Source organism: Dermacentor variabilis, unplaced genomic scaffold (assembly GCF_050947875.1).
Source record: "Dermacentor variabilis isolate Ectoservices unplaced genomic scaffold, ASM5094787v1 scaffold_14, whole genome shotgun sequence".
In the NCBI taxonomy this organism is placed as follows: domain Eukaryota; kingdom Metazoa; phylum Arthropoda; class Arachnida; order Ixodida; family Ixodidae; genus Dermacentor; species Dermacentor variabilis.
Genome location: NW_027460302.1, coordinates 13,209,975 through 13,231,603, shown reverse-complemented (window position 1 = coordinate 13,231,603; position 21,629 = coordinate 13,209,975). Strand labels below are relative to the sequence as shown.

Below are 21,629 nucleotides of genomic sequence, written 5' to 3'. Positions count from 1 at the left end.
CAGTTAGCGAAAAGCAGCTCGGCTGTGTGCCGCAGTTAGTTTTGCGTGTACTGAATCTTACTGGTAGAAGTTCGTGACGCATTATCTGACCCGAAAAAGTACTGTAATTTATTTGGTAACTTTTCGGGATATCTTGAGGCTTGCTCGCCGCGCCTGGGGTTGTGAAGCTGCTAGCAAAAAAAGCAAGGCGGCCATAGTGAGTTAGTTTTGCTTGTACTGAATTTTAGTGGGACAAGTTTGTGACGCATTTTATAGCCCTGCAACGAAATATACCTTATTTCGGTACTTACGCTTGTCGAAAACGCGACGAGCGATTGCCGAGAGTGATAACACGGGAGAGTTGCATGAGCCGGCAGGACGCGTAAAAGATAAAACGGAGGAGCTCAAGAACATGACATTTGTGTATTCTGAGCGACTGAAAACAGGCTTTGCCCCCACGAATCTGTCTTGAGTGCGACTAGAAGGCATTCTGCGAGCGTGTAACATGGTCTGGCTGAGCCTGTGTTGTAGCCACCTTTGTGTACTTGGCGTACCATCGCGTCGACTGAGGCCAAGTTGTTTTGGAAACGCGCAGTCATCCGTGTATATGTGCACTTAAAGTGCAGGAAATAATGTCCTGGAGGGAGAGGTGCTTGAAAATCGGATGTTTTGTTCAGATTTTATGGCATTGTTTGGGAGCAGTCTTTGCTGTGAAATGTAAGCAAAAGTGAATTTATTTGTAATGCCGCTCATTCACCACTTACGCACGTTTCGCCTCTACACGCAATACTCCTGTTAAGTCAATATACCGAAATGATACATGCTTGTAATTTACTCTCTTGCAGCTGATGGCATCCGGTGGAGCTTCGTACGGCAACGACTGCTGCTTACCTGGTGCCCCAACTTTGGATGAATGTAGAAGCCCGGAATGAGTATTTATATACAGCAAAATAAACATTTCATCATTTCAGAAGACGCGTCTTGCGTTTTTTTTATGAAATTGCACCTGACGGATTCGGTGGAGTCTTGCAAAGGTCGTTCGCAATCATTTTTACTAAATAATGAAACGATTCCACGCCCAGGCCACGCGGGGTTCAGCAGAAGCGAAAAAAAAAATGCCGCGTCGAACAGCGTAGCCGGCGCGGCGTGTACCAACTGGTGTTCAAAACGCGCGCGCCTAAAACCGAAACCGGAAGGAGTCAATACCATCCGCTTGGTGTGCTACAGTCAATTCGGCCGCTGGGCTCTATGGGAGTGTCCGCTCTTGTTTAAATTTCTTTATGGTGCAAGTGTGAAACCGGACGCGGCCACCCGATACTGCGACCACGAAGCGATGAGCACGCGCTTGGTGCGAAATCAAAAAAGAACGTCTGGTAGACAGTAAGTATGAGAAACAGAGCTGACGAGGCCGGTGCGAAAAGTCATCGTCTGAAGAAGGCAGGCGTAAGCTTTCTTGAATATAGCCAAGGTTTTTCTTTTTTTACCATTAGTTTTGTCGCCGTGCGATTTATCCGCTGCTATTCGAACCCTAAGGTTTAAAATTGTAGCATCATCGTTCACTTTGAAAACTACAAGGTCATTTGTGTACAAAGGCAAGACTGTAGTAGCCGTCATAGCTTTGCATTGTTCCCACGCGCTTCGCCCTTCTGTGAAGCAGAATCAAAATGCTGCTTTCGTCTTTTTTTTCGTGTCCTTAGACGCTGTATCGCTTCGGCAACACCCGGCCAGCAGCATGCATTTGCACCCTCATGCAATAAGAGCCGCATGCCCAGATACCTACACCAGACAGAACGCCGTGTCGCGGGTCAGTCTCGCTGCAGCCGACCTTGTTCATCCATCGCACGCTTGATAGCAGCACAAAAACAGTGCGTCTTTAGAACACATAACACGTGAGATAAATCGTGTTGGAAACGACGTATTGAGAGGTTTGTCATGGTGCTCCACAACTTTGCGTATCACACTCGGGATCTGCAGTGAATACTTAAAAAGGTTGATTAATTGAACATAACTAATCCGTTAAGAGGAAAATGAAATAGCCTTAATAACTTTAGGCCAGTGGCAACATTCTGCGTTCGGTCGAACTCGCGCCCGCAGTGCCTTTCATTTTTCAAACTTTGGCTCATGTGGACAACCTGTACATGAAACACCGCTTTCGTAGAAAGCGTCGCCGATCATCAACGAGTGCAGTGCGAGACGCGCGAAAGGACCATTCGTAGCTTCCGTTGCCCGCTGAATACGAAGCGGAGCGCTCTACGCGCCCGAAATGTGCGGTAGAAGAGTACGTACCGAACAGCGCCCTCTTGGGGGCAGCCGCGTCGTGCGGGTCGTAGATGACTCCGTCGCAGACAAATTCCATGAACTCGCGCAGCACGCGGCCGCAGCGCCGCTGCGAGGACGTCTGCGTCGCCGCGCTCGAGGCCAGCAGCAGCGGGAGCAGGAGGAGCAACATCGTCCTGGCCATCCTGCGAGGGACACGAGAGTAAGCCAGCGTGAATGGGGCCCGCGTAAGAGCGGGCCTGGCTCTGCGGCACTTACCCCGTCGGCACCGGACGGCTGTGCATCGCGCAACACCATCGCTCGGCCAGCTAAAGCTTTGACGGGTTTCACCTATTCGCCGAGGCTGGAGATCAAAGAGGTAGTGTTTGTCTTCGGTAGCTAGTGCTCGCTTCGGCGCCCTGGGAATGACGCGCAGTTGTGAAATTCCGTGGCCCCGGGCTATTCAAAGCAGAGAAGTAGCATTCCAAGGCACATATTGCGATAAAGCATGGCGGAGCTTAACCTGCGTCATCTGCACGTGTTTTGTAGCATCAGACGCTTGTTAACGGTCACGTCACGCTGAGCTTCCGAGGAATGCGCTGAGCTTCCGAGACGCTTGTTAACGGTCACGTCACGTAAACGGCTGAGCTTCCGAGGAATTCGCGTCACTCCACGTCTCGATAGGTCATCACTTTCACGGACGTCAGGTTTAAACATACAGGCCGGAAAACAAAAGTCCACCTCAAGGAAGGAGAAATGGATCTAGTTTTTCGTTTTGTGATGTTAAAGTGCTGGAGAGACGAACGAAGACAATGTGTCCATAACAGTCAGAACGAGGCGCCACGTAGAAGTGCTTCTGTTGTCTTTGTTTTTGAGTTCCTCACTGCTTAGTGTGAGCGCATTGTTATCGCACGTGTTCCTGAATGAATCAAAATCGACCAGCGTGGTGCAGCTAATAAGTATATTTTTTGGCGACAGGCGAAGCCACTTGTTGCATCAAACGCACAGAAGGCTTGGAGAGACCAGCTTTTTCATTGCTTGTAAGAAGGCTTCTGATGTTGGGATAATATATCACTAGAATATCTGCACCAGAGTCTTTGACTAAAACAACAACAACAAAAAATCTAAGATCTCACGCTTATGTGGGAATCGGTGTCGAGCAAAGACTTCGTTGATGTTTGAGCACATGTTCAAGCAAATGTTACACAAACTTGACACTAATGATGCAAATGGACAGCATACTACACAAATTTAATGCAGTGGTTAATTGAAACTAATTCCATCACAATTATATAACGATCAATTTTTTTTCTACGCAGGTGCAGCCTGAAGCATTCAGCTCAACGTGTACACCTCGTGTCGTCTTCCTGCTTTGGTCGGCCCACGTCACTGCCTCTAGAAGCGACTGCTTCTGTTAGCAGCATCTCTGCTTCTCTCAACAATGCTCGCCCAGTGCACGCTCCGTTCACATTTTGTTCGCCTCTTTTCTCCACACTCGGCAACTTCTCCAGCCGACTCCTCCATCATTCTTCTGTAGCCTATTTCAAATTTGTGTTGCCGATTTCTTCATTCCTCTGCGTCTGCTTGTAAACTCGGGCACGTACCCTTTTCGAGGTGAGTGGGCACGCACAAAGTGTCACGGTTCCGCATACAAGTGGCTGAAGTCGTAGTCTAGTCGGCAGGACAGCAGCTGCAAAAGTGGGTCGAAAAGGCAGGGAACAGATGCGCCATTAGAACGTAAAAACTGAGTGTCTATAACGCAGGTTTCGCTTTTCAAGTCTGGCATCAAGTGTCGGTCAGTGGATGAATTTGTTCTGCTCCAAGAACTTGATAGAACCACTAAGTCATATCATCAACATTAACCTTGCTAAATATCTTGTGGCCCGTGTCTTGTTTTATTCAGTCAACGATACCACTCTGTATGTCGTAGCGGCACACATTTGGTCACGCTTTCTTGGGATCGGCCCTTTTACTCGGCGAAAGATCGACAAAGCAGACGCACCAAAGCCCGGAGATGAAGGCATAGAAGGCTATGCCTATGTGCTATACTATGTACAGATTATACGTTCTGTTTGCTCATACGAGGCGTGTTTGAGAGCATTGCGATCGCCGCTCGCATGTAGGCATGTGACGGGCTTTTTTTTTTTTTACAATTCACGCGCTTTCTTTTGGGAGAAGAAATGCTTGCGCCACTAGTACAAAAGCCGTTGAATTAGATATGTTCTAGAATGCTCTACAGCAATCTAAAATTTCTTATACAGAAACTAGTGCGACTTACTCCATACAATAAGCAACAATACTCATTTGATCGTGTCCTCCTAGAATGTTTGTGCATGTTTTTTAACCTTCGAGAAAGTTAGCTAGGACAATTTGCAGAAATTTTGGCTTAATGGTACATTTACTTCGTATTAAGTAGCGAAGGATACACACACACGCACACACACATGCACGAAAGACAGCCCTATGTTGTGTCGTATGTCCTCGTGTAGGCCCAGCGTTACTCTATTCGAAGATGGGCTGGAAAAACTGGCACATAAGGCGATTCATTTTATTCGTTCTCTACAGTGTGTGCGTTATTCGGCTGGAATGGCGGCGGCGGTGGCGGCGGCGGCAGCAGCAGCAGCAGCCACAGTACAGTAATGCCGGGAGGTTATCCCTTTAAAACGCAGACGGTGCTCAGGTTCCTACCGTTTAGGCTCGCTGAAGCAGCCCGAACCCTACAAGCGCGCATCTCCAACCAAAACTCGCTTTGTTCCTCAAAGTCAGTGTACCAGAGACAGCTTCTGAGCACTTTACGCGTGCCAGACGGGCGTTTCGGCAGTTTCAATAGACGACGCGTTTCCGCCGCACAGAGTGATGGATTCGAAGCGGACGTCCGACCACGCGTGGGAACGGGATCGCCCCCTCGCGGCCAATGGAGCGCCGCGTGACTCACTCGGCGGCGGAAGGACGCCCGCCCGCGTTTGAGCGAAGACGGACTCGCGTCGTGCTCTGCAGGCCCTGACCGAGCCACAGTGTTTCGTGCTAGCATTAATGAAGCGATATCTCAAGTCTATCAGTATCCATAGAAGGACATGGGTAGCACAGGGATTTTATAGGCATCTTGCATAGACCCGCTGAAGAAGCGCGTTGCGTCTTAACTTATTGTTCTCTCCAGTTAAACTGAGAAGCATTGTAGACTCATACGTTTATTTGGAGCAGTTAAATCATCGTTACCAAACAAATTGATGCAAATGCATGATTTACAGCTCGTGAGCAGATCAAAATACTTGTTAGTCATGGTGCCGCCATATTCAGCTGATAATACTTAAACTTAAGAACGTCAAAGAAACATCATTACGTTGTAACGTCCTGAAAATGCCTAGTGATTTATGAGGAACACTATACTGGAGGGCTGCGTTGTACTTTTAACCGTCAAAGGGCTTTAACACGTAGCACGGTACGCGGGTCTTTTTGTATTTCGCCTCCACCGGAATGCCGCGGCCGGAAGCGAACCCGCACCCTCGTGCTCATCAATGCAACGTAACAACCACTTGGCTACAACGGCGTTTGCGGACGTTAAACAGTACTTGACATGGGCATTCATGCATATGTATTGTTAACAGTGATATCGATTTTTGATGCGCTCAAACACCGAATAGCCGAAATGCTAGGCTCATTGACACTAATTGTGGCAATACGTACATGTTGCGATCAAATTAAACATCTTGAAGAGCTTTAACACATAACATCGAGAGGCAGCCCTATGAGATCAGGAAAGAATTTAGGTAAATCCATACACTGCGCATAATCCTCATGCTAGATGAGTGGCCATAACGGTAGCCGGCGTAGACACTCTAGTATTCTTAGTAACAACATGACACCAGCATCCACGCTGTTTAACCCTTGCGGGTTAAAAACGGGCTTTGTACATAGTTACCGAATGCTCATTCTGTACCTATTTTTCTGCGTAATTCAAAGCTTGGTGGCAATTTCCTCGATGGCCCAGGCGTACTGAATGTTCCGCCTAGCGCATATGTAATAGGAATAGGCATATCTGATGTGCAATCTAAATTTCAAGTATGTGGGTCAAATTACTATCATACCCGTCAAGCAGATATTGTGCCGCCTGAGGGTGATACACACCCAATATAGGCATGTAAGGTTCCGGTGTAAACGGAGAGCGAAATGAGACACCAAGATTCTATTTGCAAAGAATGTGGGGCTACCTTATACTAATGTGCGGGCAACGCTTTTAAGTGTGCGGTGTAATTAGGAGCTTGAAAATTATTAGTACAACTACTCGAGACAAACGGCTTCGCTCAAAACTGGTGTGTGATTCTGCAAAGTCTCATAAGCATGCTGTGGTTTCTTTTCTTCTTAAACTTCCACAAGAGTTAGTAGCGGAATGAAGAATATCCAGCGGAGTAATGCCGTCGCTGTGATTGTCTCTTCAGTTTCACAAAGGGTCCCTCATCCCCTACTACAGAGACTGTCGAAAGAGCCGAGATGGTATTCTGACTAAAGTATTTCTGTTCGCATGATCTTTCTTGCTTTGACCGAGAACGACTTGCTGTTCTGGGTTGCTTCATATTTTCACTACTGGCACATCTTTCACTTTTCGGGATAAATCTGATTAATATTTGTCTGTGTATTTAATCTTGTACGTAACAGTAAAAACGACTTTTCTATACGTTTTCATGCGCTAAATACCTGATCAAATGCACTACCTAGTTTGATATACGTACAACTGGTTACCTACCACGTAGTAGACGACCAGTGGCCTAATGAATTAACGATAGGTGCGAAAAAAGTAAAAACTGCGGTCGAAAGCTCCAATAGTTTGATTAAATATTCGAACGAGAAAAGTTTCTCGAAATAAAACGATATGAGATTGAGTTAATTGTACTCTACTAATATCAGCACAGTTGCATAAGATGGTGAGTTTCTTTTTGAAATATTGGCAGTGTGAAATTTGGGTCTACATAGACAACAATTTTACGCATGGACACCGTCGGACAAACGACATCCCGAGACCTTGGACAGGCTTGCGTGACGTGCAATCCTGAACCGCGAGTCTGGCTCAGGAGGGGAAACCTGACGATGTTCGAAGCCAGCAGAGCGCACACCGGAGGCTCTACCAGACGAAGGGTAGTGCAACGCCTGGACGTCATGTCGTTGACAAATCAACGTCAGCTTGTGGAAGTTTTGTTGCTGTATGAGCCTATTCACTCCTTAATACGTCCCACTGTCTTGCTATTCACTGAACTACGACGCCGTCCTTTTCCTGTCTTTTTGCGTACCGGAAACTTATGTCCATGGCAAGTTGCTCTTTGGCTTGTCTGCGATATGGCCCGCGGGTGCTTGAAAACGGGCGTGAACGATCGGCGCCCATACTGTCGTAGCGGAATAGTGATTTTCTTGCCTTTCCGTGCGGATTGTGTGGTTGTCGAGAAAGTTCCGATGAAACCAACCTTGCCCGGAAGAGCCGTATCCCACTAATCAAAAGAATTCCCGAATCAGAAATTATAGCTACACTTAGTGATCTTCGTGTATCGAAGACATCGATTGCGCTATCAGAAAAAGACATGGAATTCCTCAAAGCCTGACTGCGTTGAGCATCACTGGCGACCCTGTATAAGGGTGCGAGGTTTGCTTCCGCAAGAAAAGTTGAGAAATAGCGCTACTTATGTGCTTGTCTCTTTTTTCTCGTATTTTGCATGCTGTTGCACGCACGATGCTGTAAATACACATGAAGCGGCTCAACGCACAAAAACTGGGAAACAAAGACTGCGTCGCTATGTACCCCCTGATGGTATTATTTGCCCTTATAAATTATTAAGTAATGATTTTTGTTGGAGCAGAAGAGAAGTTAAGCAACATAACGCTTTTGCCGTACGCTAATATGTAATCTAAAGTAACTTCACATACATCGTTTTTCATACCTTCGTCCTAATAATTGTAAAATCGAAAAAGGTGCGTGGGGTCAGAAGTATGAGCTTTGTAGAAAAATAATTAACGTGGCCTTCGATTACAGCGGTACCAGCGTCTTAATTACGACTGAGTCCAATCGACACGTGTTGCTGAAAGGTTGACGCGTTCGTTGATTGTCGTGCCTATAAATAGACCGCGATTGAAATTTATTCGTATAAGTGGACATCGCACTAGCGCCTAAAAAAGGGCACGGACAGGAACATGAAAAAAAGACACACCGAACGCTAGCAGTCTTTTTTCATGTTCCTGTCCGTGTCCTTTTTTACGCGCTAGCGCGATGTCCCCTTATACGAATAACCACCAACTAGCCCTGCTTTCTGCCTTAAATTGATATTTAGACGTGTTTGCGGGTCAGTTTCACAGCTATAGAACGCGAGACATACAAGTTTTGACAAAAAAGGCGTTGTCCTTTTACATGCCTTTTAATTAGGCCAATCCTTAAAAGGTGTTTAAAAAGTTGTCCACATAAGTGTATGCACTTATCACTGGTAAGTCGTTAAGGTAATCTCCTGGCATATTTTGCTAAATGTTTGTTGCAGAGTACAGATGCTGAGCGGAAACCTTATGAAGCACCTTGCCTTTAGGTCTAGAGGACATCCTCGTGCGCAGATGTGCTTCGCATATAAACGGTAGCATTACTAAACAATTATTTGACAAGTTCTTGAACTTCATTGATCTCTGCTCTTGGATTTGTTACATGGTCTGTTTTTGTCAGAGATCAAGTCGCAAAGTATCGATAACCCAAGCCTTTTGCGTCGTAGCAAAGAAAAACTTGTGCTTTAGCGTGGGTACTTACGGTGACAGTTATCAGATAAATAAATCAAATTTTGGAGTTTTACATGCAAAACCACCATCACATTATGAGGCACGCCGTAATGGGGTCTCCAGATTAATTTTGTTCACGTGGGGTTCTTTAAGGTGGTACACGGCAGTTTTTGCATTTCACCCCCATCGAAATGCGGCCGCCGTGGCCGGGATTTGATCGCGCGACTTCGTGCTTAGCAGCGCAACACCAAAGCCACTAATAAACCACGGCGGGTAGTAATCAGATAGCTCTTGAAGTTGATGAATGAGTTTAGTCAATCTTGAAAACAAACACTTCCTTGTGGTGCAAAAACAACACTAGCCACTACTACGCACCACTTTCAGTCAGCAGGACACGGATAGAGAACTGCTGCTCCTGCATTTTAACGAAGGAATATAGTAGAGGCTGCAATGAAGCATTGTAATGGGTCCGATGGTACTCTTCAGGTCCAAGGAAAACTATACAGTGCAACGTGAACAAAGCCAGACATAGAAACGACGTGTTATCGATAGTCAGGCATGCAGTAGCTGTATAGTGTTTCATTTCAGATTTAGATTTTTCCGGTCAGGATACGCATTCGTGGGTTTGAAGTAAGTAGAGAAGGAGCACGTTTTATTTGCATGCATCTGTGTCTCTGTGTGTGGTGCATACACTTATGTAGGTGCAACGAACCGTAAATGTCAAAGTAAGTCTATCTAATCCTTTCCCTGGGAGTTGGCAAAACGCCCACAGTTTTCTTTGGGCCTCACTTCGCTCACCATCGAAGTGCGATGCCTCCACCGCAGCTGGCGGTACTGCTCCTCACAGCCGCAGCTTTCCGAGGCCGCATCGCTAAAGCTTGCAATCTCTACGGCCTTCTGGTGAGACATGATGCTTGTGGCGTCAACGCGGCCAATGCTTCATTGCTTCTGCTTCCGCTGTTCATTTGGTTCCCGTAGGTGTTGCCATTTGTGTTTGCTTGTCTCGGCGTTGTGTCTTTTCTCGGCTCACACACCGCTGACGCTGCCGTGAAATAGCATTGTCAAATACGCACTGTGCGCGACGCCAAGTCTAACACGCAGTAAGGACGCACTGCTTTGATGTGCACTTCGGTATCACGAGGCCACACGAAACGCGTTATATACACGGTATTTACGCCAACGACAGCTATGCCCTAGTCAAACATGTACCTGTGGAAAAAAAGCCATCCACTTTATCCTTAACTTATACCTCAAGCAAAACGTTATACGGAACAGTGATATCTTGTGTGAAAGAAGATTGTCTGTAACCGCGCTCATTGAGTCAAACATCGATGGATACATGATTTCCTTTCGCAGCAATATTTTGACGCGAGCTTGTTCATTCGTCTTAAAATTCGGGGCTTCAAACAGCAAAAAAAATTCGTTGGAAAAAGATAAGGAAAGGACAGAGAGCGCTCTGCCTGTCCTCTCTTTATTCCCCCACCCTTTAGCGCTGTGTCAAGCATCAAAGTGCATTTCTTCGTACACCACTAACAGCACAATCAAACATGGTTTCACACAAAGAAATTTCATTATAATTAGAACAAGAGCTAGATATGGCATCCAGTTATTCCGCCTTTTTCATTTTCCTGCGCTGTCCTCTACCGCACGCCGCTGGAAATGTTTTGGTGCCGGAGCTTTCGGTGGTTGATTTGTGTACCTGCACCCATGTTGACTGCCCGTCGGTTGTGCGTTTCGTGGATTCCGAATAACTATTAATGGCTTATGGGGGGCAGCATGTCACTTCTGGAAGCCATGTTGCGCCTACCAACTGCTGGGTGAAAAGGCCTGAGTGCGCGCTGTTCTGCCAACAGTGCGGTCGCTGAAGGCACGCCCCGAGGTCCGTCTGCCGACGCGGCGACCTTGGGAGTTTCTTGTCGATAATTTCAGCACCTGCACATCGCTTTTTGTATTCCTTTTGCACTTTCTTTAGACATTTCCGATGTTCAAGATGTCTTCTATCGCAGCCTTCCGCGCCGAATTCACCAAAGCGGCGCACTTGTTTACATCGACATCTACAGCCACAGATCGTTGTAATCGTCAAATAGTGCGGAAAAGCTACATCGCTAATATGAAACAATGTCAAAAGGCAGGAAAACGTACATGCACTATCAGTGCATATGAGCCGTGTTGTTACACCCTGAGGCGAGTCAATATGAGCGGCCGGGTCACTTAAACAACGCCAATTGTGATCCGGATACATATATTGCGGTCTGTTAATTCACATGTGACTCCCGCTTTTATTTTAGGTATTAGTGATTCTCGCTTCTTTTGCGTTCCATAAACCATTGTTAGAGACAGCTGTGCTCGTATAAGCACGCGTTTATAGGCCATGTTGTTCTCTCGCGAAAACGTGGATGCCATCGCTGACGCTGTTGGTAGCTGAGCGAGGCAGTTGTTTATGCTGCTTCACCGAATGCAGCGTCTCGTGTTTCTCGTTTGACGGAGAGGTAAACAGTGCATCTCCGCAATTAAAGCATTAATAAATCGCAGCCACCAATGTGCGTAGCGAATGCTGCCGGCAGCCCACGAGAAAGGTGACGTCAGCGGTGGCAAAGCACTGCCGCCGCTTGCCATGTAGTGTGGCGCGCCGTGCGAAGTGAAGTCTAGTTGGTTTCAAATCGCTAAGGCCAGAACTGAACGACGAAAGTAGTTCCCTTCGCCCTAACTGCTTTCTTTTCAGTTCAGGTCCGCTGGTAGCTGGCCCACAAACACGACAGAATCAACATTGGAGCCGTGCTCTCAAGCCGTGCTTCATGTGCACGGCTTGAGAGGGTTGAAGCTTGTGCATTTCAACTACGTAGGCGTGGTTCGACTCATTTTGAGTGCAATTATTTATATATACAAGCGAGAGCAGTACGGCTATCGCGTTTTCGGTTCGACGGTCGCTATCGCGGTGCGTGGTCGAGCGATGGTCGGCACTCTGATTTTGTCCGTGCCGTCGAGAAGAAAGTACATCGCGGTGCGACAACTCGCACTCGGTGGTTTTCGGCCTGGCATGATGAAATGCCTCACAGTGACACACCGTGCCGAACAGTCAGCCAATCGTTGGCGTGAGCGTCTTGTCGGTCTCGTATTGACCCAGTGTAACCGCGCCTTAAACGAGTGCGTGAAGTCAGGCGCGCGTAGTTACCACCAACGAGTGAGGGCTGACGCTGCAAGAAGACTTCGTCAGCAACGGGATGCTTTTAGGGGTCTCCCAAGAATAACAGAGGAGATTTTCGTTAAATTTGCCAGCCATCAATGAAAGACGGCAACTACGTGGCTCACGGTGCAGTCCGGTCGAAGCCCTGGATGCTTTCTGTTTTAAAGTCGAGTTGCGCTTTCACGCTACGCATGTTTTCGGCGCCGCACTGACGTTCAGCTAACAGCAGAGTTTCAACGCGGTACACAGCCCGAGTGTTTGCAGCAGCGCGCGTCGGAGTGATTTTTTTTTTTCGGAGAACTTTTCCCAGAGATCGGGCCGCGCGGCCGTGCGCTCAACCGTTCCGAAACGTTTCGTGAGTAATCAGCTAGAGCAGTGTGCATGCGCCATCATGCCATGAAAAAGGCGGATTAAATGGAAACTCCCTAACTTACTGAACAATCCGCCTCTAGTAACTGATTTCACTGAGGGAGCGTGCCCCTAACTAATGTTTACAAGATCAATCAACATTTTCAATGTATTTTGTGGGGGGGAGGGGGAGTCGGGGGGATTTTTTGCCATCTCCATGTGATGTACGCACGTTGTAGTACTGATACGTGCTATTCAGTAGTTTATTTGTTGTTGTCTCTTCGGTAGGCGCTGCTTGGCCATCATTGTCTCTTGCGCCACGAAACCCAATATATGATCACTGTCCGTCATCGCTGTATTGTCGCAATAACGTTGTCCTCCAATGCTGGCATGTGTCGTGTATTGGCATCGTTAGGTTTTAGCGACGCTGAGTCCATACTTATTATGGGGCAAGGGAGTAAGTTTGAAGTTTCCTCCTGTTGCTTTAGTGTCCCGACAGTCAAAGACCTAATGTATTAATAGGATATAAATAAATATATATATATATATATATATATATATATATATATATATATATATATATATAGAAATACCACTTGCACCATTATTATTCACAACGAAAACGAGAATTCTCAATTCAGAAGGTTTGTAGACAAGGAGACAATTTCTCCAGTGTTAGTCATTGTATTCTTCCAATTACTGAATGTGCAAAATAGGAAATGATTACGTGTACAGAGCAACGGGGAATAACAGCAAATTTTGGTTTTCAAACTGAGGGTCCTGTTTATCCGCGAAAGATGACTTACATCAAATAACCGAAAGTTTCAATAGGGAAACGCAAATGCTGGGTTGGGGAATAATTATGGAGAAGACTAAGGTGATCTTCAAGAACCTCTGACGACGACAAGACTTTGTGATTGGTAGCCACTTGAAGCACAGTGTAAAGACGTTAGTGTGAACATGAAAAGGAAATTTTCAAATGAATATAAACGGGTTGAACACATATTACAGGCGCTCTAGGTTGCGGATGGCACATACCAGTAACCTTGAAAAGAAATGCGTACAACCAGCGCATTCTTCCAGTAATAACATATGGGGATGTGGCTTGGACCATATAACAAGAACTTGTGATGCCAAGTACTTTACAATGAGGTATTTACCTTGGCCACACTACTAGAGTCGATCGTTGACAAAACACGGCAGTGCATAAACTCTACACAAAAGAAACCTCCAATAAAGCGACCTTCCTTTACTACGTATAATTAATAAGAGCACAGGAAGCCCCCTCCCCTCTCCTGCCCCCTTCCAGCGTGATTCCTTCATCATTTCAGCAACATAACTAACTACCCCAGCAGTCGACAAGACGTGTTAGCAAAGGCAGAGTCGTCCCGGACTTAATTTTATTTGCAATTTTTTGCCGCCAAGGCTGTAACATTGCAAGCAACTGAGCTCAGTGGAATTGCACTCTGTGAGAAGGATGACCAGACCAGAAGGATGTATGTGGACCCCTTAAGGATGAAATGCCCCTCCGCCGTGGGTCGGCTCGGTGTTTCACTATCTTCGGGACCGGCCCACGTGTGGGAGTGCTTAACGCCGGCGTCACCTCCGCCGCGCGTCGGCCCAGCATTGTACTATCTTCGGGATCCTTTTCTACATGCGGACATGATAGCGGGGAAAGTAGCCCTTAACTTCTCCGCTGTAAAAAGCGAAAAGCATGAGATCAGTGGTGGTTAATGGAGCGACGCTACCTCGTTAAGTCTAGGCAGAGCGACAGGCGGTGGTGAAATCGTAGCCGTGTTCACGTAGCCGCTGTGCGCAGTTTTCTTGCGTCGTGAATAGTGTATTTTCTCAAAGCTAAGCATCCAAATGACAGAAGACAGTCAAAATGTACGAAAAAGGAGAAATAAATTTTATGTGCCCACGTTACTCTCCTTTTCTTTCGTTCCGAACGTAGTCTGCAATTGCTGAAGCTGTTGCTGCGCAGTAGTAGAAAAATGATGCGAAGCTTCCTGAGCAGAAAAAAAAAAAAGAACTACTACGAACCGCAGGGGGCTGGTTTCCGGCTCCATCACCATATGCAAGACCGAGGCACATTAAAATGTAAACTATCAAAAACAAATGTCGCAGTTCCAGTAAGCGGAGACTTGTCATGCTTATATCGGGGAGTGAGGCGCATCGATGCAGCATTTCACCGCGCGTTTTCCAATTTCATCGTTGCACCAAAAGTGCGACTTCTTTTCCTCCGTGACGCAGTGCTGCTCGTGCACACGACATACTGGAGGTCACGGTTATTCATTGCTGCTCGAGTTGCCGCATGCCCACTATAGACAGGTGGAAAATCTTGTTCGCAACCTGAAATGTGTGCCAGAAACAGTTTCTTCTGCTGCATAAAGCTTTGACCTAAACGATGCGCTTAGGCATACCTGAACCATGTATACCCATCAGAATTTGAACATCAATGCAAAACCGGGCGCCGTGAACGTCTGAGAAGCAAACGATAACGTGATTAAGTGTGGACTGCTGTGCGGCGTCGGTAGCAGGAGTGAGCACGCAAGATTCCCCACTTCGAGAGAAGGAAACGAGTCATGTGACTATCTAGAATTTAATGAATATGTGTAGAAATAAGCTTACCGCACAATTTTCTATTTAGTTTGAAAGGACCTTTCAACTATTCACTCTAAGCTCTTAACTCTGAAGTGGGCAGTAGTGCGCCTGCCCGCATGCTGGTTCACCACATGCTTCTTGACACTAGTGCTTGCCTTTCAGCCAGCGACATTCGTTCGTGGCCACAATGCAATCTCGCAAGAACTTTTACAAATGGCTCCTCTGGTTTGCGTGCCGTGTTCCCTTGGCGAGCACACATTTCATTTGCAATGCATGCCTCCTGGTCTGCAAGCTTTATGCCTTTGCGTGTTACTTCATACCTTTTCTATTACTTTTTACACAGCTCGTATATGAGTTTCGAAGGTAGGAATCTAAGTCATTAAGCTGCAATGCCTACCAGCGGTCCCTCAGAAATCGTCGAACAACCTTTCTGTTATGAAGCGAATCTCCAATAGCGCCACTCTTAACTGCAAACATCTCGTATTTACAGCTGATATTTTGTGTCGTATACACAGAGTCTGTACCAACTGCCGTATACAACTCATGCCAGACATAACATGCTGCCAGTGGGTCACTACAACATTTGAAAGAGAGCTATATTGTTTAGCCTAATGCGTTTTTGACCCACCTTCACCGAAATGCGGAACCTTGTTGTTCCCACCCGTTAAGTTTCAACGCCTCGGTTCAGGTTAGCGCTCATGCAGGGTAGAAGAGTACCGTTCATTGTTCTGTTCCTGTCAAAATTTCGGTTAGAGTACAGTTTTCTGGTTACGCTTTAGTTCAGTTAGGCACTTTCAATTATTTGAATAACAGTAAGACAGTTGCAAAGACTTACCCAGCGCAAGTCGGCAATCTTTCTCCCACACTTGTCAAATCGCAGCTGAAACTTCGGCTATAAAGTTGTGGCACGAAACTTCTAATACAGCAATTGTAGCCAGGCTGTTTTAAGAGTAACGAGAGAATTCACATGCGTGAAAATCAGGCACATTTCAGGAGTTTGCCCGTAAGTCCCTTTCGCAAGGAAGCGGCGCCATGAACTCCCCGACTATCCACACACTGTGCCGCTGCTCACCTTTCGTTCCGAAGCGGCGCCGACGGTGGTGATTCCTGTGCTGGGCGAGGACCCGGGCTCGAAGCACGTGCGATAGGCGGCGTGCTTTTATACGCGCCTGCCGGCTGGCGTGCCGCCGGCGCGACTGAGCGACGCCGGATTAGTTGCCACGGGAGCCGACACTCACGTCAATCGGCCTAGGGAAGCCTTCCCCAGGCTCCCTAGGGATCCCTAGGTGGCCAGAAAACAGTGTAGGCAAGACGAACTGACAGAACGAGTCGCTGTTTCGTATTGTCCGCCTTGCTTCGCGGTGTCTGTTCGAACTTCCATAGAAAAACGTCTTCCGTTATACTCGATTGCGTTACCTGAATAAACAAGTGTGCTATGAAGGTGTCCACCATGAAGGCATTTTCATACGCCTGCACACTTTCTGAAATCTGTCACACCATAAAAAAAAAGAAAAGAAAACGGTCAAGCCCAAGAAAACGGCAGTCTCACAGATATAACTATAGGAAAACCAGCGAGAAAGACACTTGCCCTTCGGAGTAGGTATAAAGCAACGGAACATCCTAAAGCTGTCGTCACACGGCACAAATACGTATTTGTGACTAATATTGCAAACATGTGTGAGCCCTATTCCTGCATTATTCCTGCCAATGCAATATGTCTGTGCAAAGTTCTTCCGAAGGGTATGTGTGCTTGTCCTCACTTTCTGCTCTAAGTGCGTGTCACAGGAATTGCACATATACCCTGTTTATGTAGTGTACATTATGCATTGGCAAACTAAAACTCATCACCGTCGAATATAATGCCATGCCGGCACGCGAACAGGCTTTTAGAAAGCTATTTTGAAATATATAGTGAAGTGGAATAACCAACATCGCTCATATTGGCCTAAATCTTGCGCAAGTAACTAAAATTTCAGGACGTTACTATATGTATAAATTATCAGCAATGGTCAAGCGATCATCCTATGTTGATCATCTCTGTCTTTGGCTTACAACCCAGAAAGCCACTTGATTCGCAGTAATTTCTCTGTTGCAGCCCCACCATTTCATGGCCTGTTTCGACCAGCTGTCACGTGGGATTTCCTCTTTCAAATATAGTTGGGTGCAGCCCCACAATGCCGTTTACCCATTTTCCCATGGCAAAATTACTGGTAGGAGCGATAATGCCGGTATTAGGTTTAAATTTGAGGATCATGGACCAAGGAAATATGAACATTCTCCCTTCGGCCATCTGTCGAACTTCAACGCAATCCAAAACTATAGCTAAACGTCCCGCATAAAATCAGATGTCAAATATATGGGTTTCAAATATTTGCCTTAAGAAAGATCTGGAGAACATATTGACTTGACGTGGAGTCTTAAGGAAGCATGTGAAAGTTGCGCTGCATACATGCAAAAATCTACTACGGAGGGTATAAAATGGTATTTATTTGTTATTAAACGTACCCGCAGCTGGGCCAAAGGCATTAGAGAGGGGAATGGGTTACATGGGAAACAATATATATATATATATATATATATATATATATATATATATATATATATATATATATATATATATATATATATATATATATCTTGAGAAGCCAACAAATGTTGACACCAAGGACAACATGGGGGAAATTACTTGTGCTTAATAAATGAAATAAAGAAACGATAAATTAATGGAAATTAAAGTGGATGAAGAAACAACTTGCCGCAGGTTGGAGCCGAACCCACAACCTTCGCATTTCGCGTGCGATGCTCTACTAATTGAGCTATCGCGGCGTTGTTTTTCCATCCACTTTCTTGGGTATTTATGTGTTCTAGTAGAACCCTGGGAGTGTGGGAAAAATACCGAAGAAAGTGGATGAGAAAACCACACCGCGGTAGCTCAATTGGTAGAGCATCGCACACGAAATGCGAAGGTTGTGGGTTCGGTTCCCACCTGCAGCAAGTTGTTTTTTCGTCCACTTTAATTTACATTAATTTATAGTTTCTTTATTTCATTTATTAAGCACAAGTAACTTCCTCTATGTTGTCCTTGGTGTAAGTGTTTGAGTGTTTGTTGGCTTCTCATAATATGACTAATACAAATCCGGCCCCTCGGTTAACCCCCTCTCTTCTCGCTGATATATATATATATATATATATATATATATATATATATATATATATATATATATATATGTGTGTGTGTGTGTGTGTGTGTGTGTGTGTGTGTGTGTGTGTGTATACACACGGGCAAATCCTTAAAATTTCCATTATACAATGTTAGCTAAGGCGTTCTTGACCAGGTGTTGATTTGTGGTGGAGGTCACATGCGAAGGAACGTGATGTCCGTGGTAAGAATGAATTAAAAAAAAGCATCAGTTTTGCAAAAAAGAATTCGAACTTTTAGCGCGTATATAAGCGGGAGGAAACATATTGAGTAGTTGATGCACACTCATTGCGGAGATGAGGCTGATGAAATATGGCGTGAAAAATGCTGAAACGACATGACTTACGACGGGAAGGAAGGGGTGATAGGTCAAGACTTGATCGCATGGAAGATATGCTTGCTGTTCTGTTGTAGTTTGAAAGAATGGATCATTCAGAGTTATTTTTAACCATTTGTAGTGAACGAATTAGGTTTTCATTTGCTTGGATTCTAGTTTCGAGCGAATGAGTGTTTTGTACATGACTAATTTTAAAGATGAAGGTACTTTTGCTAAGTTACGACAGAGGTATGCCAAACTTCGATTAGTGTTGTTCATAATATAAGGAATGTGGTCTGCCCAAGAGTATCAAAAGCGTGGCAGTTTGGGCGAGTTAGTATGTCATGGCTTCTTTAGGCTTGTAGCGCAGCTCAGAATGAGCAAATAAGGAAGTTGGGTGGGCTAATGAATAGGACCACAGAACAGGGTTAGCACTGTTCTGCGTTCACCCTGTTCTCCGTTCCTCTTCATTACCGCTTCCACCTTCCTTTTTTGATAGATATGCGCATGTGTTTGCATTTCCTCATGTTAAGATCCATCAGCCATATGTTGCACCATTTGTTAATAGCGTCAAAGTCACATTGAACGGTCTTATTCTCATCAGTGCAGGATATTTCTCCATAGACAATACAATAATCGGCAAATAGGTTATTGTACGAGGGAACGTAGGAAGGTAAGTCATTATTGTAAATAAAAAAGAGAAAAGGGCCTAGTACCCTTGCTTGTGGGACCCCAGATCAAACAGCAGTACGCTCTGAATTAGCCTTGTTTGCAGACACAAACTGGGAACGGTTAGTAAGAAAGATTTCTAGCCAGTAGAGTACTTTAGAGTCTATGTTAAGCTGGAGCAGTTTGTAGAGAAGCGGTTTATGGCATACCTTGTCATATTCTTTAAAAAGTCTTGAAAAATGCAGTCAATTAGAGAGGAACGATCAAGGATGGCATGAAGTTTGTGAGTAAACGATATTAGTCGGGTTCCACACGAATATGATTAGCGAGAGCCATGTTCTCATGCTGAAAAAAAAACTTTAATTTTATTCGAGAAAGCTAGCAACGTTTGAAATGAAAATATGCTCAAATATTTTTCAGGGAATGCTTGTGAGGGAAAAGGGCCGGTAATTTAATGGTGATTACTGGTTTTCAGACTTGACAAGTTGAATCACCTTTCCGATCTTCCATTCAAATGGGAGAGATCCCATGCCCAATGATTGCTGAAATAGCTTGGTTGATATAATTGATGAATACACAATTGTGGCTTCGCACCTGTCCTGTGTGTTCCTTCTTTGTCCCTTGTTTTTGTACGGTTACATGATGCATTCCAATAACGACCACCAACTAGCCCACTTATCCCTCTTAAATATGTGGCTTTCGAAAGTTTTGTAGAAATTTCATCGCAGCCGGGTGAAGAGGAAAGCTTTAATTTATTCATTACATTTTTCACACCGCTAGAAATACTACTGTAGGAAACTTAATGGTGTATTTGGAGCACGAAAATTCTGGCAGTGAGACATCCACGCCATCAGAAAAGTTGCTCGAAAAAAAAAACTGCGAAGTGGCACCACCAGAGAAAGAGAGACAGAGGAAAGGGGAAAGGCATGGAGGTTAGCCAGAGGGGAAATCCGGTTTGCTACCCTACGCTGGGGATAGAGGGGAGGGGGAGGTAAAGTGATAACAAAGCAGAGATCAAGAAAAAAAGGAGCACGCACATACAATCACATTCACCACCAGAGCTGTCGATAAGGGTTACTATGTATCAGCCTTGGGATTCACAGAGCGCCAGAACTTTCGCGGATCGATTATCAATACGCATGGTAAAGTATTTTGTTGACAATTCTGCTTGAACTTTTTAACAGAGGTCATGTATTCTTCGGAAGCCTGTTTCTACGATTCCAAGCGCATGTCCCCAGGACGTAACCGGGCTAATCTATAAAGCCGCCTTTATATTGTTTGCTAGTTGCTTGAGGTTAAGATTACAGCATGGTGCATTGTAAATTAAAATTACATGGTGAAGAGGGATGTATTTGTTGGTTATTTCAGCCATTTTTGCTATAATCATGCTCCTGTTAGATTGAACACTACGGTCACTGAAGTGGTTAAAGATATGTCTATATATCTGCAGAGCTCACGGTTAATTGCCTCGAACGTAGCGTCCTTGTAGTCTCTAATAAACTTATATATTTTGTTTTTTTAGGTAATGAGTGAATGATCACTTAAGCCAGGCAAGCATGTAACGTTACAAATAAAACCACGTTCCCATGTTAGCAGCAGATCAAGAATGTTCGACACGGATGGCGTTATTCTAGTAGGTTACCGGACAAGCTGAGTGAGTGAGTGAAAATGTGGAACACAAGTCTAAAAATTCTTGTGCTAGTTTGTTGTAAGGGGAAGCCAACGGTGTTCCAGAATGCCAAGCTATGTTAGGGATGTTAAGGTATCCTATTAATAACAGTGGCAAAGTGGGGTACTATGATAGAAGACTGTTAAAGGCATCGTGTAATTTATTTACAAAAGTGCTAGTGTACGAAGGAGAGCGGTAACAAAGTTCTATAAAAAACTTTTTCCTGTGTAATTTCAACTAAAGCCCAAAGCATTTCAAGGTTGCTTGTTCAGTGCGCTGAGAATAAAAACTTTTAGGGACCGCTAACAAAACCCCACATCCAGGCCTATTGACGCCGTCACATCGATTAATTGTAAAACTGTCAATAAATGCAAATATTTCAGTGTCGCGAACGTTAGAATATAACCAGGTTTCCGTTAGAGCCACAATGTCAAAAGTACAAGTGTTAATGGTAGAAACGAGGCGTTTATTTGGTACACTTCTTACGTTGCAGAAAAGAGCTATTAAAGGTGATGAATGGCATTCACTGCACCTCACGCGTTCCTACGTTGTAGTGTGTGCGTAGGACACACTGCAACAACACAAGCAACAACCGTGTAAGAAGCCGTGTCATAAATGAATTGATTTTTATTTATGAATATCTTGTTGCATCGTAATGTAAAACGTG

At 45.2% G+C, this 21,629-nt stretch overlaps 1 protein-coding gene across 1 annotated transcript in view; it reads right to left on the bottom strand.

Moving 5' to 3' along the window:
* Positions 1-16,293, bottom strand: part of LOC142567814 (bombyxin B-1 homolog) — a 38,315-nt gene extending 22,022 nt beyond the window's left edge. Inside the window, exons 1-2 of the mRNA XM_075677959.1 lie at positions 16,182-16,293; positions 2,266-2,441 (exon numbers count right to left, since the gene is read on the bottom strand). Coding sequence (XP_075534074.1) covers positions 2,266-2,440 — 175 coding nt within the window. The 5' untranslated portion in view covers position 2,441; positions 16,182-16,293. The remainder of the gene's footprint in view (positions 1-2,265; positions 2,442-16,181) is intronic.
* Between the last annotated feature and the right edge of the window lie 5,336 nt (positions 16,294-21,629).